General features: G+C 39.2%; 1 protein-coding gene across 5 annotated transcripts in view; it reads right to left on the bottom strand.

The window, feature by feature from the left end:
• Positions 1–26,347, bottom strand: part of GABRB2 (gamma-aminobutyric acid type A receptor subunit beta2) — a 203,358-nt gene that overhangs the window by 87,660 nt on the left and 89,351 nt on the right. For all 5 annotated transcript variants that reach the window (XM_080673122.1, XM_080673118.1, XM_080673120.1 and 2 more), the window contains exon 6: positions 17,301–17,383. In XM_080673122.1, coding sequence (XP_080529248.1) covers positions 17,301–17,383 — 83 coding nt within the window. The remainder of the gene's footprint in view (positions 1–17,300; positions 17,384–26,347) is intronic.

Raw genomic sequence — 26,347 nt, 5'->3', positions numbered from 1 at the left:
GACCCCCAAATACAATGCTCTTTCAGTAACATTGCAGTGCAAGAGTGCTTGCTAATGGCTCAGGCGGAGGAACCAAACAGCCTGGGTCTAAATTCTGATTCCACTGCTCTGTGAAACCTTGGCAAAGTTGCTTAACTTCTCTGTGCTCCAGTTTCCTCACCTGACGATAGGTATATTCACAGTACTTCACAGGATTAAATTAAACATTTCATATAACTAATTCGTAACACTGTTGGACACAGAGTGTTTAATAAATGTTAGCTATTCATATTTTATGCTTTACCTCTAAATCTCCCCCCCCCCTTTTTGAAATTCTATGGATAATCATATTGATGGGGAGGTGAAATAAAAACTAAATTAGAGGGTTAACTGGATCTATAGCTAGCTGAAGAAATAGAAAACAAATTTGTAGTAAGAAGCCAATGTGTATGTGATAGGGCTCTTGTATATTATTCAAATTTTTACTAATAGTTTAGATAAAAATATATGTGATACGGTTATAAAATTTGTTAATGAAATAATTCTAGGAGGAATTTTTTTTAAGAATCAGGATGTAGAAATGACTGACAGAAGGAAGAACTAAAGTAAATAAGATGAGGCAGAGATACATTGCAAATAAATGGATAGAAAATGATTAATGATGAAAAAAAAAGCATGATATTGCTAGATGGATCTCTTAATATAAAATAAAATACACTTTGAGGTAAATAAATATTACGAGAGATAAAAAGAGACATTTCATAATAATAAAAGGGAAAAGGCACCAGAAAGGCATAACCATTATCGATATGTATGCCACAAATAATAGTTGTAAGATGCATGCAGCAAACATTCACAGAATTAAACAAAGAAAAAAATTCACAAATATATCACACTTCAGAAATTGTCATATTTTTTGTTTTATTTTTGAGTTATAGATGCACATAATGATTTACCAAAAAAAACTTAAACTATCAGAAATTAAGTCTGGGAAAGTACAATGCAGACTAGCCCTGTGAGGAGGCAGAGCCACAGAGTCTAAGTAAATTCCATCCACTTCTCCCAGGGAAGGAGCTGGATGGTGGCCCACTGGGATGTTAATGTGTTAGGGCAGAGTAATTAGAGGGACTGAAGATTGCTCACTGCTCCAGGACTGTCGTTCATCTCCTGCTTGGCAGTGGAGAATCAGGCAGATTATCTGTATTTTTCTTTCTGGAAAACCTGATAAAGCATCCTCATTGTCTCAGATTGTCCAGAAGAGAGAGATGGTTAAAATGAGGATCACAAACCCCTTGTGCTTATAGTAACTCCTCTCATTGGCTCTTGAACAAGTCTTTTTTTTATATAATGTTCTCTCAACTGGTTTCATGGTTTCCCACGCCCAGTAAGGTATCAGGTAAGTATGTATTTAATTGAATATGAGCTACAGTGTGAAGTTCTGTTCTCAAGCCTGTTTGGTTTTCATTAACTAAATGAATGAGCACCAGCAGCATGGTTAAGTTACCAGACTTTGTAGCTAGAGTTTCTGGAATAGATGAATCCCAATCTCATCATTTTCAAAGGTGTGTTTTAGCCCTCAGTTTCCCTATGTATAGGGATGACATTGTACCTACCTATCCAAGGAGCTGTGGTGAAGACTAAATAAGATTATAATTAAAATGCTCAGCACAAACTGGTTAGGATTACATTGAAAATACTTGTTCAAATCTGAAAAGGGTATTATTGCTAAACTTTAAGGAACATTCCACTAATAATCTTTGCAAACAGAAAATTGTAGCCAGTTAGTCTGACCTTTCTTTTCTTTTCTTTGTTCCTTAAAGCCCTAGAAAGATAAAGTTGGAAAGATATATTCAAATAAAAACTTTTTTTGCCTGTGTAAGAATTTATAATGTTCTTCTGCTCATACATTAAGTGGTTCTGATACAATTATAATTCAGAACAGCCACAATTACTCAACTCAAGGCCAGCTCATCCTTAATGTATTTTTCCCATTTTTGTCCACAACCCTTACCACATGGCAGCAAATTTAATTAAGTTTAGACTAAAGAAGTACTTTAGGTCAGAGGTTTAAGTACAAACAAAATGCTCCTGAATATATATCCATGATAAATATTTATTTCTAAAAGGAACAAAAAGGGGCATTTGAAATCAATTAATCTAATAATAAGAGTGACTTTTTTTTAGTGAGAAATAAATTTTAAAAAATCCAGCTTAGCAGAAAAAAATTTTCTGATAAGCAAAGTGACTAGCAATGGTTTAAGAGCTTCTATTTTTTTTAAATCCTTACCCAAGGATATGCTTTTATTGATTTTCAAGAGAGAGGAAAGAATAGAGTGAGAGAACTATCAATGTGAGAGAGAAACATCGATTAATTGCCTCCCCATATGCACCCTGACCAGGGATCAAACCTGCAACCCAGGTATGTGCCCTGACTGGGAGTTGAACCCACAACCCTTTGGTGTATGGGATGATGCTCCAACCAACTAAGCCACCCGGTGGACAGTTTAAGAGATTCTTGATGCACTTATGGGTATTATGATATTAAGATGCACATACCAACAGAGTATAAACACTCCCTTACTTACAGGGACCAAAAGGGACTAGAAGAACTTCCTACTTTAAAACAGCTTAACAACGCAATGCCCAATTCCACCATTAATGTTCATTTGACTGTAGCATCAATTCTCCTGATGCAGTAATTATCCTTATCCACAGGGGATATGTTCCAAGACCCCTTGTGGATGTCTGAATATAATATTATTTTCCTACACAGACATCCCTGTGATAAAGTTTAACTTATAAATTAGGCACTGTAAAATAACTAATAATCAGATAAAACAATTATAACACTACTAGAGGCCTGGTGCATGAAAATTCATGCACTGGAGGGGGGTCCCTCAGCCCGGCCTGACCCCTCTCACAGTCTGGGAGCCATCAGGGGTGGGAGGTGACCCAGCGATCAGGGGAAGGCGACGTCCCCATCACACCTCTGCTGCTGCCACTGCCAGCAGCGCAAGCCTCAGCTGATCCTGGTTACCTGAGCCTTGGGCAGCCCTGGGCAGCCACCATCCCAGGATTACCTGTGCCTCAGGCCGGCCCTGGGTGGCTGGGCAGCCACCATCCAAGGCTTGCCTGCGCCTCGGGCTGCCCCTGGGAGGCTGGGGGGCTGAGAGGACTGGGGGACTCCAGAGGCAGGCCTAGGGGAGGGCCTGGACTTGCCGTGCACCTGCCACTCTGGCAGGGCTGAGGGGACTGGGTGCTACCATCTTGTGGCTGTGGGTGCTGCCATCTTTGAGGGCGGGGCAGTCAATTAGCATATTCCCTCTTTATTGGCTGTGGGTGTCACCATCTTTGCGATGGAGTGAGGGTCAGTTAGCATATTCCCTCTTTATTATATAGGATACTATAATAAAAGTTATGTGAATATGGTCTCTCATTTCCTCTTTATTAGATAGGATACTATAATAAAAGTTATGTGAATGTGGTCATTCATGTAGCATGAATTTCTTTTGCCTTCTTCACAATGTTATGGATAGATCTGTTCTTACCCTATCTTAGCAATTTCAGCATACACATTTTTATATTCCTTATTAAGTCAAGAACTTTCACTATTTTCCTTAAAGGAAACATGCTATGGATTATCTTTGGCATATCTGAATTGCCAGCATCAGCAGATAAGGATTTAATAAATGTAGATCACTAGAAATATACTGTTTATAATACAAAGAAGAATTATTAATTTTATGTTAGGGTTATAAACAAGGAAATAATATGTATTAATGGTTAGAGACTTGGGTTCTAAAATCAGACTGATCTAGGTTCCAATCTCACCTTGGCCACTCTGTTCTATACTGGGCCCTGACTTACTGCCTTCCCCAGACTCACTTTCGTCTCTGGTTCTGAATGTGATCCAGGCTCTGCCAGTCAGATGCACTTGCTGGAGACTTTAAATCAGAACTGAATTGAGTAGAGAGAGAGGTAAGGCACAAAACATCATTTTATTGGTACTGACTACCTGAGAAGCAGGGTGGTTTTGCTGTAGCAGCTACAGCAGTGGCCCCTCGATTCAGTAGGCAGTCACCATAGCTAGGCAGGAGCAGAGAGTACCTTGCCAATACAAGCCTAGGCTGTGACTGTAAGAGTCACATCTAAAAACTCAACCTAGCCCTAACCGGTTTGGCTCAGTGGATAGAGCGTCGGCCTGCGGACTGAAGGGTCCCAGGTTCGATTTTGGTCAAGGGCATGTACCTTGGTTGCGGGCACATCCCCAATAGGAGGTATGCAGGAGGCAGCTGATCGATGTTTCTCTCCCATCGATGTTTCTAACTCTCTATCCTGCTCCCTTCCTCTCTGTAAAAAATCAATAAAAATAAAGAAACTTTAAAAATAAATAAATAAATAAAAATAAGAAAAACTCAGCCTAGAGACCATTTCTACAGTCTTCCCAAGAATTCTGTAAGCCAAATAAGTCTCCTTCTGCTTAAACTAGCTACATTGGATTCTGTTTTGTTCAACTAGACGTTCACTTGCTAACCTGTGTGGCCTTTTGTAAGTTACACAACTTCTCTAGGGCATCACGTCCTCACTTGTAGCAGAAATGATATTAGTAGCTGCCATAGAGGAGATTTAGGTGAGAACATGTCTCTAAATACAGAGCACAATGCCTGGCACAAAGGAAGTATTTAATCCACGGTAGTTACTATTATTACATGACAATAAATATAAAAATCATGATACTGGCCACAATGGAGGGTTGAGCAGGGGTCGATGGTAGGCCCTGGAGGCCACCACAAAGAAGGAGGTATTTGATTAGCAAAAAGGAATCAGCAGTATTGAAAGCATCCCGAAAGGAAGTATTTTCAAGTGGCAACAACATAGGGAGCGAGGTTCACAGTCTGAGAAAAATCAGTCTGAGCTGCAACTCATTGGGCTGCAACTGTCAGACCAAAACAACGTCCGGCTCCTGGAAAGGCTTCAGGGAAGGTCTGTGGGTGTATTTACACCTCGGGCTTAGGATGTTCACACCAGGTTCACAGAATGCTCCCCAGCCATCAGTAAAAATGCTAAAAAAGCCACAATGTGGCATTTCCACTTAATTAGGATAGAGAATAAAAGGAAGCCCAGCCAGGAAGAGACAGTTTTTGCAGCTTCAGCCCATTATTGGCACGCTTCCTGAGCCCAAAGGAAAACCAAGTGAACAAGTTTGTATCCCTACCCCCACCCCCCAGGAGGTTTGCCATAGACAAATGTATAATAATACAGTAGGCACTTAAACTGCATTTTGAACTCGCCTGGACAACTTCAAAGCAAGGGGAAAAATGAGCATTAGCAACATAAAAGAAGGTAGGCATCATCCTCGGAAAGGCAAACAGACCCAATGTGAGGTTTTGAGCAGAGCCTCACTCAACACCCAGAGTCCTCGGGGACTTAAGACCTCATTTAGTCTGTAAAAAAGTGCTTTACCTTAAAGAAGCCATATGGGAACCAGTTTCCTTGTAACCGCTCCTTGCTGCTCATTGAGTCGCAAGCCGAGCCTGTGCCAGCACATCTCTGAGCTTCACAGCTGTGCTCACCACATGGTCAGAGGGGTGAGCAGTTCTTGGGCGCTGGGCTCATAAATTTGCCAGGTCAGCTTAATACCAGTGAGGGATGGAAGCCAGTGCATTCAATGTACCCGGGGGTTTGCATAGTCGTTATACCGATGTCTTTTCAATGATACAGGGCAGAAATCCAATAAAGGATTGCGTCTACTGCTAAAAGATTTCTCTCCAAATTCTCTGTATCAAAAACTCTAGATTCCAAAGGTATCTGTTGATTCAAGTGGAAGTCTTGATCACTGCCAGGATAACACAGTCTACCCCCATTCTACCCTTTGGGCCAGTGCTTACTATGGTACACGCTCGCTTCATAATTGGCTCCACTCTGTATGCCATAAGAAACAGCGTAACGGTGCCATTTGGGACAATAAACCAAGCAGGCAGATGTTCACCTGTGAAACTGGGAGATACTAATTTGATACTATAAATTGTGCTTCTTTTTGGTTTGCCCACTTAGGAATAATAAAATAATGGTTCCCTTTGCAATTAAGAAAATAACTATACTTCTTCAAGACTAATGCACGTTAGGTTCCTTTTACGTTTTTGTATTTTGTAATCAGGATATATCTAACCAAGAGAAGAGTAGGCTCAGTTTTATCTTATTATGAATCTTACAATGAATGGTATTTAAGAGAAGAAAACAGTCATGTGTCAGATATTGACATATTATAAAATAGATAATCCTGTATTGCGATCTTATTAGTTCAAAGGCTGATCCATGGGGAATACAATACTTCTGTAGCTCCTTAAGTATTAAATTCTTTTTGCTTTTAGATCACTTCTCTTCCTTCTACACTTTACTCAAGATAATGCTGAAAGAAGGCTCCTTGAGCAAAGTGGGTGTTGCCTGGGTTCCTAGATTTGGTATTGGGTTGGAGAGGGAGAGTCAGAAGAGAACCCCAGATAGTGTTGGGCACCTCTACAAAGGAAGGGGGAAAGGTAAGTTGTAGTTCCATCTGTTCCTTCCAGGACTGAAAGAGTGAAATAATCTGAAGGACCTAAACCTCAGAGGAGCCAGGGGGGCCTGGCCTGCTCTTCTAAAGAGGGAGGCTGTCTGATCGGCATGCCCACCTCTCCTCCTGCCGCGCCCCATTCAAAGAAGACAGTGACTATGGAAACAGTCATGATGGTAGAAAAGTGCTGAGGAAACCCATGTCCGGTCAGAGAACCTACATCAGTAACATGTTCAGGTCCAACTAGCTCTTTATTTATAAACTAGAGGCCCGATGCATGAAAATTCATGCAAGAGTAGGCCTTCCTTCCCTGGGCTGCCAGCACCAGCTTCCCTCTGGCACTGGCTTCCCTCCAGAGGCACCCAGGACCCGGGCTGTCTTCCCTGGGGCCGCACACAGGCACCCGGGACCCAGCCTGGCTTTTCTGGGGCTGCCCACAGGCACCTGGGACCCAGGCTTCTTCCCTCCAGCCCCAGCTTCCTCAGGAAGGACGATCGGAATGATGTCCGGTCTAATTAGCATATTACCCTTTTATTTTTATAGATATAACTTGACTACCAAGGTCAGTAGACACATAAAGAAAATCATTAGCATGAAAAAGGAAGGCCACAATAAACATATAAAAGGAAGTAGAAAGACAAAGAGAGTAGAAGAATACTTATACAAAAACTTAAATTGATAACTTTTAAATAAAAATAAATTGGTATCTTTTATGACTATGAACAAATGACTATGGAAAATAAGCAATCAAAGAGTAAGAAATTTAAACCATGACTGCCAAAATATAACACTAGTAATAATTTTTAGAGTAAATAAATATTACTAATCTGGAAGATACAAATCTACAAATTTCAATTCAGAGCCATGGTAGGTAGATGTGGAAGATCTGTCTAGTGGGGGATTGCAGAAAGAGAAAATAAAGACTATAGAAGAGAAACTTTAGAAAATGTGAATTAAAAAAAAAGATTGCTTTTTACTGAGGGATCTGTAGAGTTCATTATTTTCATTTTTCACGTTCAGTATCAAGATGAATCCTTTATAACTAAGTTGCTTTCTAATGATGGAGGAGTTAAAAGGACAGAAGTCTTAAAAGTCCAGAGATACATGAAGGTCACAAATAATATCTGCACGAGGTGCCAGAGATTCTAAATCCACATTCTGGAACTTATCTATGGTTATGAGGAACTAATAATAGCTAAATGAAGTCATGTTCCAACAAGGTATCTACACACAGCAAGGACGGGGAGAAAACCACCTCACTTCCACACTAGATGCAATTTATGAAAATATCAAAACAGGCCAACTATGCAAATTAAATTTGTATGCAATGACACAAAAAAGCATTTGCAATGTTCTCTGCTTTTCCTTCCATAAATAATTATGACTAAGCTCCACGGCAATGTCACGGGAATATTTCTCTAACTTGAAAGAATTCAAGGATCACCTGAAGCACTGGTGACTTCACTGTTTGCACTGGTGACTTCACTGCACAGGCTCGGGCACCTTCTCTTCTGATGTGAGGATTCTGAAAGCCTGAAGGGGATCAAAGGCCTCAATGGGGTTCTAGATTTTTGGAAACACAGGAATTATGTGGGGGCTTCAGCCTTATTTTTCACAGACATAACTGTACAATGGTATCCTGTCAGGAAAATCTGAGAAAAGAAAGATTGCTAGGTAAGTAGCAATAGACCACCAGTAACACACAGTGTTCTATTTAAAATCTCAGCAGGGATGTGATTTTTCCTCGTACATAGCATTGCTCCCAGAGGCATATGCATATGGGATCTGCATCCTCATCTAAACCAGTGCTTGGCTAATCATCTTTTAACTGAAGTCCTACACATTTTTGCATGAAGCCAGAGCTCCTTAGACTTCATATAATCTCATCCTGTGCCCAGTGCAAGAATTCCTTTGTTCCCAGAAAGTGCCTTTACAGTATACAGCCACCCACAGGATTTTTCACCCGCTGTAATTGCCAAGACTTTAAAAAAAAAATAGTTCAGCCCTAAATTGTCTTTTGGCATCTTCTGCCATTAGTCTAGTTTTGCCCTCAGGGCAGACACAGTCTGCTCCCTTAAGAGGAAATTCTGTAGTTATTTGAAAATAGCTATCCATTAAATATTACCAGCCTGCCTCCCTAAGTCTCCCTTCCTCAAGGTAAATGCACCCCTTTGCCCACTCATTTCTTCTACTGGTTCTTCATACTCCATGGTTTATGTATTGTTTACATTTTCGTTTTCTGATTGCTAAATATCCCTCTTAAAATGTTGTGACTCTAACTGAGCACACTGTTCCAGGCCGGACCGGATAATGATAATAATATGCTATAATGATAACAGCTGCTACTTATGGAAATATTGGTACCAAGCATTCCACAAACATCTCTGTCTTGATTATCAATTACCTATCAGGTATCACAACACTGCAGAGAGAAGAAACGATAGCTTGAAAAGCTAAGTGACCTCTTTGGTTAGCGTGAACAACATATTAAACAGCTATTCCAAGTCAACGAATGTCCTCCCATCCACTAGATCACACTAGCTCAAACCCGAGCTGATTACTACTTCCTTTGGGGTAAGTATTTTGAATCTATGCCCATACTCTAAGGTGCCTTCAATTTTTCCTTTGGGAGTAAAGGAGCACAATACACTCTTGTTTCCTCTAGGTTTTTAAAAAATACTGTGTGTCTATCTACTAGCATATTGACTAATCCACATCACAAACTGTATTTGAAATATATTAACCAGGTGCCTTAGTAAATTTTGTCGATACCTCCAAGTTGCTTAAATATATCAATCCATATTGACCTCTTTAATAAGAATTGTTTGGGATGAAATTGTGGAAAAGAAAATAGAGCCTTTATTCTATCAATAATTTAAGTTGTTTTTATATGATATCAAAATATCAAAATATGAATTATGTAAGACAACAAGCACATGCCCATTTTCTGCTTTCTAAAGCATGGTGAATCTCTCTAGAAGAAGAGATGCCAGTGCCAACTCACGCTTACCTCCCCCCTCCCTTGCCCCCCCCACCCCCGCCAGGGACCTTTGCTACACTGACCATAGAAGCTTTAGATCATCAGCAGGTGATCAGTTTAAATGCTAACAAAACCCCAAATGGACTGTCCTTTCACTTCACCCAAGAACAGATGTCAAAGAGCTTGCTTTTAAATACTCCTCTTTGAATTTTGAAGCTAGCTATTAATTATTTTCCCTTTGGCTAAAGTAAAAAAATTTAATAGCAACTAATACTGTAGGCACCACAAGTAGATAGCCCTACAGATAATGAGGCCTAATTGGAATGTAAATGCAAGATCTGAAATAAGATCTGCAAAGGTTGAGAAGGGCAATGCTGTGCTTTGGGACGCTTCTTGGCTGGATATACTAGATCTCATCATTAGAGCAAATCTGTGGCAGTATAATAATAAAAATTAATGTTATAGTAATAATTATTAATTACTAAAGTTACTGTTTATTAGATATCTGCCATGTTACAACCAATTCTTAATCTATATTAGATCATATTAGTTCATTTAATCTTCCTAACAACTCTGTGTGATAGGTATAATTATCCCATTTGAGGAAACTGAGGCTCAGTTACACATGGTGACTTTCCCAATGTCAGGCATATAATCAGTGACTGTAAGAGGCCAGCCAGGCTGGTTTTGGATGCTGCCACAAAGGGCAGAGGAAGGGTGGTTTTTAAAGGATCTAGACAGCAGTGGGCAAACTATGGCCCGCGGGCCAGATCCGGCTGTTCTATCCGGTTCTCTTGCTCTCCCCTCTGCTCCTTTGCTTTGAATTTATATTAGTTCACACAAACACTCCATCCATGCTTTTGTTCCGGCCCTCCGGTCCAGTTTAAGAACCCATTGTGGCCCTCGAGTCAAAAAGTTTGCCCACCCCTGAAGGAATGCTAAAAGGAGATGGTTGACTTTCTGCCTCAGTGACACTTGGCATAGCCCTGAGAAGTTGCCTATGAAAGAGTTCCGGAGAAAGTTCTACCCCTCTGATTCAGTGCAGATTGCACTAAGGCTGAGATTGATTGGGAAAACCAACAACGTTGAGAATGAGAGCTCTGATCTTATTCTCTGACACACCAAGGCTCTCCAGTCCAACGCATCCAGCCATAGGCTGAGATAAAGCACACAAACAAATGAGAATCAGGAACCTTTGGAGTTTTAGTAACATGAAAAGCCGGTTAATGGATCCAGTTAAGACAATTTTATATTCCACATCCCAAGAGGAGTTCAATACCATACAAGACAGCCTGTCTCTTCTGAGGAGGGAGAGGAGTCCCTCACAATCAATAGCTGATATTGATATTAGATGGCTGATCTGGCTCAGGATATCACAGAGCAGCCCCCTAACTATTCCCATTTCAAAGATCTGTAATACTCCCTGCACCCCTCTCTTCACTTCTGGATGGAGCCTGCTAAGTAACCTTACCATATGATGGAATGTTGTTTCCTCGACATGGTTTGAACTTTATATATTTTTAAAAAGAGACAAATATTTGATTTGACCTAACAGTATTAGGGCCTTCTTAATACTCCTAAGTACTAGTACTCAAAGGCACACCGGAGACAACTAATTGTTTCTTTATAAGACTTAATCTTATCCCTAAATAGCAAGAACATTCTAAACCTTTTATAGGCTAGCACATAACTTGGTTGTCATTGGTACTTTGAGGGTGATATTTCCCTGGAAATATAGGTGAGTATGCCAGTATCCCTTTTCCAATCTGACTGAAAGATTCAGAGAAAGATATAGACAAGATATATACATGGGTGTAGTATATGTTTCATTTCCTACATAGTGATACATATTATCAGGGCCCATTTAATTCAGCAAAATCCTACTGATTCTAAAAAACTTCTCCATTCCTCTAAATCTAAGAAAAGGTTTGGTGTTTTTCTAAAAAAAAACACACATGTTTTTATTGATTTCAGAGAGGAAGGGAGCGGAAGAGAGAGATAGAAACATCAGTGATGAAAAAATCATTGATCGGCTGTTTTCTGCATACTCCACACTGGAGATTGAGCCCGAAACCCAGGCATGTGCCCTGACCTGAAATCGAAACGTGACCTTTTGGTTTATAGGTCGAAGCTCAACCACTGAGCCATGCCAGCTGGGCCTAAGAAGTTTTGAAATAAGCACAGTTCACTGCCTTTCTAGAATCATCAGCACTTTATTTCAAGATTTACTCTAGTCTTTCTTTAAGATCTTACTAAACTAAATTCTCATCTTGGCAGCACTTTCACTAAAGGGATTTTACATTCTTATGTGTATCTATTTAAATAAAACCCATCTCCCTCAGCATAATAAAGGCAGGGCCATTGTCTACATTTGTTCACTATTATATTTTTAGAGTGTATTACAATGCCTTGTAAATAACTAGAGTTCAATAAATATTTAATAAATGAGTAAATTCTTGAATGGTCTAATGCATGAATAAATGAACAATGAGCTCAGGTCAATATTTCCCCACTCCAAGCTGCTCTGTATCAAGTTATATTATCCTCTCTAAAATAAAACCAATACACTAATTGTTGATAAGGAGACAAGGTGATAAAGATTTAGTAATGCCACTTTTAGGGTCAAATGTATTTGAGAGGAGAAAGAAAGGGAGGGAAAGGGGGAGAGAAGAGAAATAAGTAGACATGAGGAGAAAAAGGGAGAGGAGATGAGGTGGAGGAAGAAAGAGAATGAATGAATTCCTTAACAGAAAAGAATGAATAAGGTAGAATATCAGGGATCAACCTCAGAGCTGGTTGTTTAAAGGATCAGATCCTAATTTCAATATGCTTAGTTAGTTTACTACCTGCTTACAATAACAGGGCCTGGATATCACATATATTATTAATATAGTATTAATAATAATGATTATTATTAATATAATACCATATTTCATTATCCATAACAATGATTTGCTGTTTAAATAAATATGAATAAGCCCCATTTTTTTTGTAAGAACAGTCTATTTTCCTGATTTTTAGAACAGCGATCTTCCTGTTAATCTGATCTCTCTGAAGTCAGTGGCTTTACTAAGATAAATCAGCTATCAATCCCCGCATTAGCTCAGAGCACTGCGCTACTCAGTGGTTGCATGTTCTTAGACATATCACTTTCCCCCTTTGTGTCTGTTTCCCTATAAAGACAGGAATATTAATATCTACCATATAGACTTTAAGCTATAAATGCTTACAGGAGACAAAAGAGGTCATTATATAGTAATAGAGGGGTAAATTCATCAAGAAGCTATAACTATCATAAATATTTATGCACCCATACTGGAACACCTAAATATATAAAGCAAATACTAACAGAACTAAAAGGAGAAATAAACAGCAATACAATAATAGTTAAGAACTTTAATACCCCACTACCAACAATGGATAAATCATCTGGACAGAGAATCAATAGGAAATAGCAGATTTGAACAACACTATAGACCAGAGATTTTCAACCTTTTTCATCTCCTGGCACACACAAGCTAATTACTAAAATTCTGTGGTACACCAAAAAATATATTTTTTGCTGATCTGACAAAAAAAAAAAAGGTATAATTTTGACCCATTCACACCGAATTGCTATTGTTGTGTTGGCTGTTGTCATTCTTTTATTTGATAATCTAAGGGAAAGAAGTTAGTACCCCTGACTAAATAGTGCCCAGCCATGGCACACTGGTTAAAAATCACTGCTATAGAGCACACAGATCTAACAGACATATACAGAATATTCTATCCAACAGCAATAGAATAAACATTCTTCTCAAGCACACATGGAACATTTTCTAGAGTCAGCCATATGTTAAGCCACAAAAGGAAAATTCTCAAAAATTCAGACATATAGACCAATGAAACAGAACTGAGAGCTCAGAAATAAGCCCTCGCATACATGGCCAAATAACATTTGAAAAGGGAGCCAAGAATACTCAATGGAGAAAAGTTAGTCTTCTCAATAAATGGTACTGGGAAGACTGGATATCCACATGCAAAATGATTACATTAGAAACCTATCTTAAGCCACTCACAAAAATTGAGTTGAAAGAAATTAAAGATTCCAATGTAAAACCTGAAACTGTAAAACTCCTGAAGAAAACATAGGGAAAACATCGGTCTTGGCAATGATATTCTGGATGTAACACCAAAAGCACAAGTAAGCAAAATAAACAAGCAGGGCTATATCAAACTAAAAAGTTTCCATGCAGCAAGGGAAGCCATTAACAGAATGAAGAGGCAACATATGGAATGGCAGAAAAATATTTGCAAAAAATGTACCTGATAAGCAGCAAATATTCAAAATATATAATGAACTCATATAACCCAATAGCAAAAAAACAAAACAAAACAAAACAAAATAAAAAACAACAACCCACAAATAACCCAATTTAAAAATAGGCAGAGAAACTGACGAGATGTTTTTCCAAGGGAAACATAAAAAAGGCCAACAGGTACAGGAAAAGGTGCTCAACATCACTAATCATCACGGAAATGCAAATATAAACCATGACGAGATATCACCTCACACTTGTAGGAATGGCTATCATAAAAAGACAGGAGATAACAAATATTGGTAAGAGTGTGGAGAAAAAGGAATCTTGTGCAATGTTGGTGGGAATGTAAATTGGTACAGTTATTATGAAGGATTCTCAAAATTAAAAATAGAACTACATTAAGGGACCTAGAGAGTATTATGCTAAGCGAAATAAGCCAGTCAGAGAAAGATAAGTATCACATGATCTCACTAATATGTGGAATCTAATGAACAAAATAAACTGATTAACAAAATACATCCAGAGACATAGAAGCATGGAACAGACTGACAAGTCTCAGAGGGAAGGTGAGGGTGGGTGGGTAGGTGGGAGGGGAGAGTAACCAAAGAACTTATATGCATATATGCATAAGCCATGGACACAGACAATAGTGTGGTGAAAACCTGGAGGGGTTGAGTGTGTGTGTGTGTGGGGTGTCAATGAGGGAAAAAAGGGGACATCTGTAATACTTTCAACAATAAAGATAAACTAAAAAAAAAATAAGATGAGACTTTAAAAAATAAATGGGAATATTATTGAAGGAAAAAAAATAGAATTACTATATGACCCAGCAATCTTACTTTTGGGTACATATGTGAAGGAAATAAAATTATTCTCAAAGAGATCTGCACCCCGTGTTCACCACAGCATTATTTACAACTCGAGGCCTGGTGCATAAAATTTGTGCATGGGTAGGGTCCCTAGGCCTGGCCAGTGATCAGGGCCGATCTGTGGGGCAACCAGCAGGGCAATCGGGGCGCCCCTGCTGGCACCCACCTTGGCTGGCCTGGGGCCTGCAGGCTGGTGGCAGCTCCTGTGTTGAGTATCTGTCCCCTGGTGGTCAGTGCACATCATAGCGACCAGTTGTTCCACTGGTTGGTCAATTTGCATATTAGGCTTTTATTATATAGGATAGTCAAGGCATGGAAACAACCTAATTGTCTATTGATGAATGAATGGATAAAGATATATATATATATATATACACACACATACACACACACATATATATATATACACACATATATATGTGTGTGTGTGTATACACACACACACACACACAACACACACACACACACACATTAGAGGCCTGTTGCACAAAATTGGTGCAAGGGGCTCGGCCCTCACAGCTGCGGCTTCATCTGGAAGGTCATTTGGCTGTCCGGTCTAATGAGCATATTGAGCTTTTATTTTTATAGATATATGAAATAGAATATTATTCTGCCATAAAACAAAGGAAATCCTGCCATTTGTGATAACATGGATAACTTGAGGGTATTATGCTAAGTGAAATAAGTCAGGCAGAGAAAGTCTAATACCATTTATCATGAAATCTAAAAAAGAAAACTGACCTGATAGAAACAGTGTAAACTGATGGCTGCCAAGTGTGGGGGCTGGGCCAGATGGGTGAAGGAGGTTAAAGGGCACAAACTTTCAGTTATAAAATTAATAATATGTGGCTATCTAATCTACAGTATGGTGACTATAGTTCACAATACTGTACTGTATACTTGAAAGTTGCTAAGAGTAAATTTTAAAAGTTTCCAACAGACACACACACATACATCAAAACAAGGTAGCCATGTAAGGTAATAGACGTGTTAACTAACCTTACTGTGATAATCATTTCACAAAACTTATATATAACAAATCATCACATGGTACATACTCACACAATGTAATTTTTCAATTATATCTCAATAAAGCTGGAAAAAATCTATTCTACCTCATTTAAAAAGGTAACTGTAAACTGCAATGAGATATGTAAAAGCCACTTTATAAAATTTAAACTTTCTAAAAGTCTAAGGAATTATTAATTTTTCAATATTCAGGTCACAATTATAATTTAATTCCATGCAACACTGGGTGTTGCCTGTGTCTTTCAGGCATTAGTTCTTTCAAGTAAGAAGGCTGTGGAAGGCTCAGATGACATGTACAATAACGATTATTAAAATTCCAGATAAATTCTACCACGAACAATTCTCTTACTGTAAAAATTCATGAATGGTACAAAGCCACATATTTTTTTGCAAAATATCCTAACAACAATTTGAAACAACTAGGTTTTGGACTTTGAAATACAATATTCTGCACTCTAAACTGTGCTATTAGTCATGAAAATGCAAAGTTAATCCCAAAGATATTTACATAAAAATAATCATAAAAATCCTACAGAGCAATTTTATTAAGCAGTTCTACATGGCAAAGATCTAATGTGAAAAGCATAATGATATTGAAATATGAGTATGAAATTGGGTTCTTAAAAAAATGTGTGTAAATGGAATTATCCCTGGAAGTTATTTTTTGAAATGGGCAAAAATGCCCACAATATGTCATAAATACTGGATTTCTGCTCAGAGCAGTGATGGAGAGTCACGCTGCCTGTCACAGCAAGAGCTCCTGATGAAGGAAGGCTGAGAGTACCTGCACAGCAGGCTGCTTGCTCACTATCTAGAACGCTAGATTGTCAGCTTCCAATAGTTTGGTGGGATGACGTATGAATACTGAACAAAGAACTGACAGAGAAAAGGGATTCAAAATCCTATTCCACTGCAAACGACCTCCCTGAGTGACCTCTGAATTGGAGCTGGGCTGTGACATCAACATTCCACTCAACAGGGCAGGTGACTGAATCCTCAAGGACACACACTATGGCCTAGAAATGCAACAATACTGCAAAACAGGTCGGCGCAGGAAAGAAGAACCACACATATACACTCATCTTGCTCATCAGATGGCCTTCAGCAAGAATGTAAAATAAGTTTCGACACTGAAAATAGTCCCTGGAGAAAAGCAACAACATCTCACTAATCCACATTCCATGAAGGTTTCAGCTGTTCCAGAAGGCCACATTTATTTTGCAATTGAAAAGTGATAATGCTTATGAGGGACAAAAATTATTCGGATACTTTGTGTCCCCCTGCCCACTTCACCTACTGTCCCAAGCCTGGTGTAGCTATTTGTTCCAAATACTGTGCTTTAAATGACTAGAAAAGCCCTTGGTTTTCTTCCAGGCTCTCAGCATCTTCCTTTTATTGCTAGATTATTTCTCCCCTTCACACCTCTCCCAGGGATTTGGGGACAAGACTAAGAGGATTCCAGCAGCAGGAGGGCAGGTGCTAGGAGTGCCTCCCTCCATCACAGTTAGTGTGCTGGCAGAACCTCTGCAGGCCTGTGGTCTGGAGAACCCGTAAGCAGAGTTCAGTCTAGCTGGATTCTCAGAAAAACTTACAGCTTTCAATTTCCAAGGTGCAGTTCTGTTCATCCAGTGGGTACCGCCTTAGGTCCATCATGCAGGCAGCCGTGGTTGTGATTCTAGAAGAGAAAGAGCAAGGATACATGCTGTTAGCTGGTCCGTGGCTAGAATTGGAAAAATTAAATGCAAGTATCAAAGAGGACAGAACTGGGCCTGTAGGAGACCGATTTAGCTAAAACTCTAATGAAAAGAGAGTACAGCAAACTTTGGATAACCATTTACCCTTAGAACCTCGTGCTGATTTGTAAAATAAAGAGACTGGACCAAATCAGTATTTTCCCAAAGTGTGGTCCATGACCTACATGTACAAAATCACCTGGCAGTGTTTGATAGACAGGCAGTTCCCAGGCTCCAGAATGTTGTGTTTTGGGGGGGATGGGGAAGTCCCAGGACTCTTATTTTAGCATCACAGGTGTTTAAGGGTATTAACATCGACATTTTTCTTCCATTCACCTGGTTTCTCCTCCCTTTCTGTAGACCTGGAAATCTAATCTTCAATCAATTTTGGCTTTGACCCATCATTTTTGAGATTTCTGTGCATAGAATAGTACTTTGCAAGTGCTTTAATGCAAGTCACAATCAGCCTTCCATTTATCACCTGAATTGCTCTGTCCTGCCTGAGTGATCTTATATTCTTATGACCTGTTAGAGAGCTTTCTCCTATGGGATGGTAGAGTTATTTATTTAGAACAGTTGGTTCTTTTATTATTTTATCAGAGAGAAAAGAATATGTCCCTTTAATGTCTTTATGTTTCTCTGCCATCATTCTTCCATAATCTCTCTGCAGAAGGAGCCAAACAGCATACAGTCCTAAACGATTTATCAACATATGTTTTCTGAACAATGAGGCAGCATAAGGTCATGAAAAAAAACCACAAAAACACAAGTCTTAGAACACAACAGACACAAGTCTGAATTCTAATTCGGCCTCACTGACTGATTCACATCAAGATGGTTAATATCTCCTAAGCAACCTTAGTTTTTTTTGTCTATAAAAAGGGGGGATATTATTAATAACAATAATAATTACCTAACAGGGTTTATGTAAGAACTGATGTAATAATTTATATAAAGAATATAAAAGAGTAATGGCATATAATAGGCCCTTTAAAAATTTATATCTGCTGCCCTGGCTGCTGTGGATCAGTGGTTAAAGCATCGGCCTATATACTGAAGGGTTGCGGGTTTGATTCCCAGTCAAGGGCACATATCTGGGTTGCAGGTTTGGGCCCCAGCCCCCAGTTGGGATGCGTGTGGGAGTCAACCAATAGATTTATCTCTCTCACATCAATGTTTCTTCCTCTCTCTCTCTCCCTCCCTCCTTCTCTCCTTCCCTCCCTCCCACTCTAAAAATAAATGGAAAAAATATCCTTGGGTGAGGATTAACAAAAGACATTTTTTTTAAAAATTACATCTGCTAAAGAAAACTAAGAGTAGAAATTGATGTTGAATGTGACCAACTTTGCCAGACTACTCTGAGAGGCACTCTACTATGTTTTGGGAACAGAGAAATAAGGTGCAGGCAGACACAGTCCATAGCTAGACCTTTTCCATTAAAAGGTCTTGGACAGGACTTAGACAAGTAAACCAAGTAGACTGAGTCTGTGGAATTCCTGTTAGGTGTGAGGGTCCAACTCCTCCGCGGTAGGATGAAAATACCGTAGTGACCACTCATCTATGGCTTCATTTTCTGTCGTTTTGGTTTTCTGCATCCAACTGTGCCCTGAAAATTAAGTGCAAAGTTCCAGAAATAAACGATCCATAAGTTTTAAATTGCGTGACGTTCTCAGCAGAAGGCAATCTCATGCTGTTCTGCTCCGCCCTGCCCAGGATGTGAATTCCCCCTTTGTTTGGTATCTCCACCCTGGAGATGCTTCCCACCTGTGAGTCACTTAGTTGCCATCTTGGTTAGCAGATGGGCTGTCAAGGTATTGTGGTGCTTGTTTTGTGTTCAGGTACCCTTCCTTTACTTCAGAATGGCCCCAAAGTAGTCACGCTAGTAATTCAGACATGCCAAAGAGAAGCCGGAAGTGCTTCCTTTAAGTGAAAAGGTATATACGTACAGGGGAAAAAACCCAGAATCTATAGGGTTCAGTACTGTTTGTGGTTTCAGGCATCCGCTGGGGGTCTTGGAACACATCCCCACAGATAGGGGGGACTACTGTGACAAAAAGGGAGGGAGCCATAAACAGATGCCTGACTGTGTAACTCAGTGAAGTTTGCAATCACTACTATAGGTTGTGGTTCACACTTTCTGCTGTACATATTCATGGCAGTTAACATCTGTGAACCAGTGTTGTGAACAAGAAAAAGAAATCGACTAATGATGTCACAGAAGCAGTGAGTTTCCACTCATGCTTGAAGAATAAAGTAGAAGAAAGTGTTTTTCTCACATCAACAACACCCATATTTACTCCAGTGTTTTGCATCTGTAATGTGGTAATATACTTCATAAAGCTGGAAAATATATAAATGTTTACTAGTCAATGCTTATGGGGCATTTGTGTCTCCTATTGGATTAAAGCAGAAACTCTGTAGCCAAAGTAATCCATTTGGAATCTTGATCATACAAGAGTGACCTGGGAAGTGACTTGTATCTCCAACACTTGGTTACCCTGAAAAATCTGAATGAGATACTTGCCATCATAATGTGTTGTGAAATGCTAAATGTAGAAAGAATCTGCAATTCACAACATGTTCTGTAACTTTTGTTATTACTACCTGCTAATGAGTAGATACAGTGATAACTCATTTGACCAGTGGTTCTCTGGTAGAATACATATGTGCCTGTATACATGGAAAAAAATGTAGAATAATCACAGACTTATAAGCAAACCAGAGCTATACAATATGATGTAAATAGCTTCTGAACACATAAACATGCAAAAATATGCCATATGTGTATATGGAGCTCTAGTTAATAGATTTTAAGACAAAATACAGACATACATCTGCTTGTTACATGTATAAGAAACCTGCATCTTTTCCAGGTGTTTTGTGAGACTAAGAACCAGAACTGTGTCTTATTTGTATCTTAAGTACTTTGCCAGATGCCTAGCATGTGTCACTAGCCCAAGATTAAAATAGCAATAATAATAATTAATAATGACACAAAGAAAAGTCATGGTTATAAGCATTCTCAAATGGAGGAAACGAAGCAACTCTCTATATTAATTGCCTAATTAAATTTAAAAAATTCTCAAATAAGTTTGAAAGTCAAATCACCCTTATACAAGAAGCTACCTGGGATGAATCTTATTCGGAAAATCCCAGTGAGGAGCACATGAATCTATTCTTCGGGACTTTCTGATTTATAACGGGTGAGTTTCTCCGGGAATAAGTCAAAGCAACAATACTTAATGGGCTTTTCATGAACATGCCTTCCTGAATCCTGATAAACACCCCTAATGGGCCTTAAATTACACAACACCGCTACTAGAGTCTTTGAAGGGAGGCTACTAACTCTGCAGGATCCTGATTAGTGTGAGGACCACTGTGAAACACATGGAGATGATTCTGTCTTCAGGCAAAGGAAAGAGTCCATGATGCCTCCAGAAAGTACCTCATTCACCGGTGGCAGGTCCTCCATTGTTAAAAGTAGAAATGGGTCTTCCCTGGGGCTAAATACTGTTGCATGATAAAACACAATTTGAAAAAGGCCAATATTCTGACTGGGCTGAGGAATCTTTGAATAAACTCTTTATTCCTTAGCCACTGGGCACTGCTGTCCAAAACTGACTTGTGCTATAAAATCCTCACACAGTCCCCTAAAGGCATCTATAAAATCAAAACATACAACAGCTATGCCAGAATTCTGTACCAAAGACATGCCCCATATTTAATGGTGTCATAATGTGAGATTTGATGATGCTACCATGTCATCCAAAGTTCGAATATGGCCAAAGAGAGTTAATAAATAACAATAGATGCCTTCACCCCTCAGCCAACAGGAAAAAAACTCAGAATCATAACCAACAGACATGTTTCAGGCATTTCAGCAGACTCTTCAGGAGGTGCTTCAGGTTAAACATGAGTCTTCACATGTGAGGAACTTGATAGAATGTCAACCAGAGATTATAAGAAAGTAACTTTGAACTTCAACTTTGCTCGAATTCTTTATCTAGATAACCCTCCACATTCCCCAAAAAGTTGTTTTTTCAACAACTTCCTATGTTTTCTAAGAACATCAGGTGCCTCATCTCCAACTATATTCAAAATACATTGCTGTAATTCTCAGCATGCTTTTACTTTGTTCAAAATGTGCTTTTACTTAAAAGCCCAACTTATTCCAGCCCTGGTCAGCGTGGCTCAGTTGGTTATCATCCCATGCACCCCATAGGGGGACGTACAGGAGGCCGCTGATCGAAGTTTCTCTCTCACACTGATGTTTCTTTCTCTCCCTCTCCCTTCCTCTCTCTAAAGAACCAATAGAAACATATTTTAAAGACAAATAAAATCACAACCTATTCTAATTACAAAGGATAAAAGAATCCTGTAGCCTTAGTGGGCACCATTACTAGAGAAAAAATAGTTTGTTAAAAAGGTCATTTATCAAAAAAATATATTGATATATATTTTTGCTAGCTGCAAAACAAACTAATTAAAAATGTCAGCTAGAGGGGAAAAGATGCAAATACTGAATTTTAGCATTAGAAATTTTGAAAACTTTTAAGGGGCACATCTGAGTCACTTCTCCCAAAGGTACTTACATTTTTTTTTTTTTTTTTTTGCTTTTACAACTCAAGAAGACTAACATTTTTCAGTGTCTCACAATCATTTTTAGCCAGGAAGCTAATTTCTCACCTATATCCCTCTTGTAATATGCACTTGCTTGCTCTAGAGTAGGTAGAATATTGCTGTAGGAGTTAGGTAACGGTCATTCTTGCCAATAATAACATACCTCATGTTAATTAATCACTTACTAAGTTCCAGACACCATCTAGGGTTACTGAAATGTGTCATCTTATTTAATACGAGAAATGTCCTATTATTATTCCCATTTTAGGTCCTATTACTGTTTCCATTTTTTAGATGAGAAGATTGTGGCACCGAAAGGTAGAGTGGTTTTCTCAATGGTCACAGAGTGAGCGCTAGAGTTGGGATTTGAATCTAGGGTGTCTGACTGGCGTCCACATACTTAACAAGTGAGCTAGAACTAACTAGCTAGTTGACCTTGATAAAGTCATTTAGCTTCTCGACTGGCCCATTTCCTATATCCCAAATGAGCTCGAAAATTCTATAATCCTATGAAAACACATTACACGTTCTATGACCCTGCATATTTTGTAATTTTGTTTTATCCACACATTCAAATGCTGTACTTCACAGCTGTTCATCCTGTTTTAGTCAATTATGTAGATGAGCTTACCCCAGACAAGCAAACACAGGCCTCTCCCCAAGGAGTCCCACTTCATATTCTCCCCTGACTGAAGGTCTCCCTCAGCTTTCTCCTTCCAGCCTACGCTCTTGATTGACCTCCACAGAGGCCTTCTGCTTAAATTAATTCTCCGACACTCACGCATAATTATTTGTAAAAGCTCTCAACAAGTCCTCCTGCGGAGTCACATGCGCTACTAGGCTCAACCTTGTAATCACCAAAAAAAGTAAGATTGCTAGCAATCATGGTCCCCTTTGATAAATCGTGGGTTTCAGATGAGAGCTATTTGTACTCTTCTGCAGCTGTTTGGCCTTCTGTGACTCTGCTTTTCTGGAATCTTATCCTCTGGGAAGATACCGTGACTATTAAAGGGCTAGACAGGCTTCTGCTACAGATTCAGGTAGGATTCTGAAAGACATTTTCTTATATAACATGCTGTGTATCCAAACAGCAGCATCTAACAAAGTCTCACTTTATGAGCATATAAATTCTTTTCAATCAGAAATATTAATAGACATGGCCATATCAACCTAAGCCTTTATTATTCTCCTCCTGTCAGCCAGCCCCTTATTCACCAATGTTTCCCAAATTACATTCCCAATGGTATCATCCACAAATCCTGCCCTTATCTCGATGACAGTATCCTCTCTTCTCTCTAAGTATGTCTTGAAGGAAGTCTGAGTCCCTGAGAAAATAGTAATCATTCTATTTTTTGACTCATAGCCAAACAACAGAAATCTGACTTCAGGTCATTGTAAGAGATTTTATTGAACCAAAGTAACTTACCAACTAGAAAGACACAGAGCTGGGACTCTGGTTATTTCAACAATGATTTTTTGTGTGTGTTCACAATTTAAAACAATATTGTGCCGGATATTTTTTGTTGCATTCATTAAAATATATTTAAAATACTTTATTTGATTTGTGAATATCAGAGTCACACTATTTCAGAATAAATGCATCAGTTTTATTCTAGCCATGTAATTATTTTTAACAAGTAAAAAAAAAAGTGGCTTAGAGATGTTGATTTATAGCTAGTCAGTGACAGACAAAGGTTACAACTTCTGATGGGTCTGGTGTCATTTCTTTTAAATATCATCCAGTATTATTTAAAAATATAAACTATATATTGGATGTCTCATTTCGCCTCTCCAGCTCCCCATCCTTAACCATCAAGGTCTATAGCTCTAGAGACTAGAGCCAGGGGTGGGCAAACTTTTTGACTCGAGGGCCACAATGGGTTCTTAAACTGGACCGGAGGGCCGGAACAAAAGCATGGATGGAGTGTTTGTGTGAACTAATATAAATTCAAAGTAAAGGAGCGGAGGGGAGAGCAAGAGAACTGGATAGAACAGCCGGATCTGGCCCGCGGGCCGTAGTTTGCCCAAGGCTGGACTAGACTGTAGGGTCTTCCAAAATTGCCTCTCTGGTTCTCTGGCTTTAGCCAATGGGGAGCAGGTCAGGAGTCTGGGGGAGGAAGGAGAATAAGATGAGGGATCTTCCCCCAGGTTCCCTTTCTATAGAACTTGTGTCCAGGTTCCCCTGACCCTTCGCTCCTCTGCCCCTTTAAGTCTGGGATACTAGGAAGCCAATGGCAACTTTCTAATCCTATCTCTGGGAGGGGAAAAGGGAGTGCTGTTCTGTCTCTTTGTAAATTGCCTTTTTATTATATTCTTCTCAAATTATCCCCTTTTCAATATGCCATCTGTTTCCTGTTGGGCCCCTGACTGGTGGAATATATTATAGAAATGTATTTAAAATCCGAGATTTTTCTGGTTAGGCTGTCAAAGAAATTATTTCATTCCTGGGATTTTAGGGATGAGGGCTGAAGGTCTCCTCCACCTTAAATAAGCTGCCTCCTTCCTATGAGTTTAGTCTCAGGACATCACTGACCACTTAAGAAGCCTTTTCCCTCTCTGTAGCTCCTCCACTGCTGGCCACTGTCTCATCGGTTGTATTTCCTTCATAATACTTGTCACTGTCTGAAATCATCCTGTGCATACATTTGTTTATTTGCTACTTTTTGAATCCCTAGTAGACTCAGGGTCTATCATAAATTAGATTTTCCAGAAGTAGGCCCTAAAGGATGCTCATTAGGGATCATCAGTTGTGAATAAAGGGAGAAGAAGCCAAAATGGTCAAAGGGAGAAACTGACACAGGATGTCAGCCCAATGACATAACACTTCTAGTGGGAGTATGGCTCTCAAAATGACCTACATGGACTGTGATGGCCTTTAAACCACCACCACCACCACCACACACACACACACACACACACACACACACACACACACACACACACACACACACACACAAACACAGAGGCACGCACTGTCCCTGAGCAGCTGGCATCAGATTTCTCAGGAAAAGATATGCCCAATTAACTGTTTTTTTCTCTCTTGAGATAGAACATTTGCTAAAAGTACAGTGGTAAACACTGACCCAGCTTCTAACATGACCTCACGCATACTTTCCCTGTGTCCATAGTTGCAAGTGTGATAACCTCAACCAGAGAAGGAAAATAGGTTTTATTGTTGTTACTGTGGCTGTTATTTTTTAAACACGAAAAATAAATTACACAGAGCTGCCTCCTGTCACAGGCTGGCAACTCAACTTGTACTTCTAACACCAACAAAATCCACAAACAATGCTGTCTCAGTCCTTTCTGCTACTCCGAAGACTGATAGCAAAAGATTTCCATCTCAATAGTACGAAGATTAATAAGCAGAAACAATTTATAAATTGGGGTTGAGAGAGCCTGTAGGGGGCGCTCTCACACCCTCAACTTATCATCATCAAGTACTCCAAATAGGAAGAGATGTGATTTCCATCTCCAACAGCAAGCTGTTTTTCAACTGTATTATTCCAGAAGGAAGAGGGAGGATCTTCTCCTTGCCCTGTAACCACACAGCCAATGAAAGATTTTTATAACTCAGCCAATGAAAAACCATTACACTGTAAACTCCAAGTTTCCTCCAATGGACTTTTTGTTTACAACAGCCCCTCAGAACTTCTTTCCACTATAAAACTACCTTTCTCTCTGTAGTTCTTTGGACTTGTGAGTGATTCACCACTAGACTGCAGGTTCCAAGTTGCAATTCTTTGCTGTTCCCAAATAAACCCATTTTGGTGGAGAACTACCTGGCTTTCTATTTAAGTTCACCAATGGCATTTTTAGTATTTACAAGTTATTTTTTTTTTTACATAAAATAGGCACCAAATATGTGGGAAACTGCTCACCACAATTAGAAACTATAAATTTTCATTAGAAATACATAATAAGCCATGATGGTTACTGCTTATCTAATCAGCAAAAATTTAAAGAAATTATAATATTTTAGTACTAGAGATTCTACAGAGAAATAGATCCTCTCACACATGCTGCTGGTAGTATTTGAAATTAGTACAAACTTCCTAGACAGTCATTTGGCAACATTAATCAAACCCACCAAATGTACCAATCTTTGTTTCTAAAATTTCACTTTAAGAAGTCAATGTGAGCCTTGGCTGGGTGGCTCAGTTGGTTAGAGCATCATCCAAGGTTGCGGGGTTTGATCCCTAGTCAGGGCATATACAAGAATCAATCAATGAATGCACAAATAAGTGGAACAACAAATTGATCTCTCTCTCTCTCTCTCTCTCTCT

The sequence above is a fragment of the Plecotus auritus genome, assembly GCF_963455305.1.
Source record: "Plecotus auritus genome assembly, chromosome: 6".
Classification (NCBI taxonomy): domain Eukaryota; kingdom Metazoa; phylum Chordata; class Mammalia; order Chiroptera; family Vespertilionidae; genus Plecotus; species Plecotus auritus.
The sequence above is the reverse complement of the archived record's forward strand: the minus strand, read 5'-3'. Positions and strand labels throughout refer to the sequence as shown.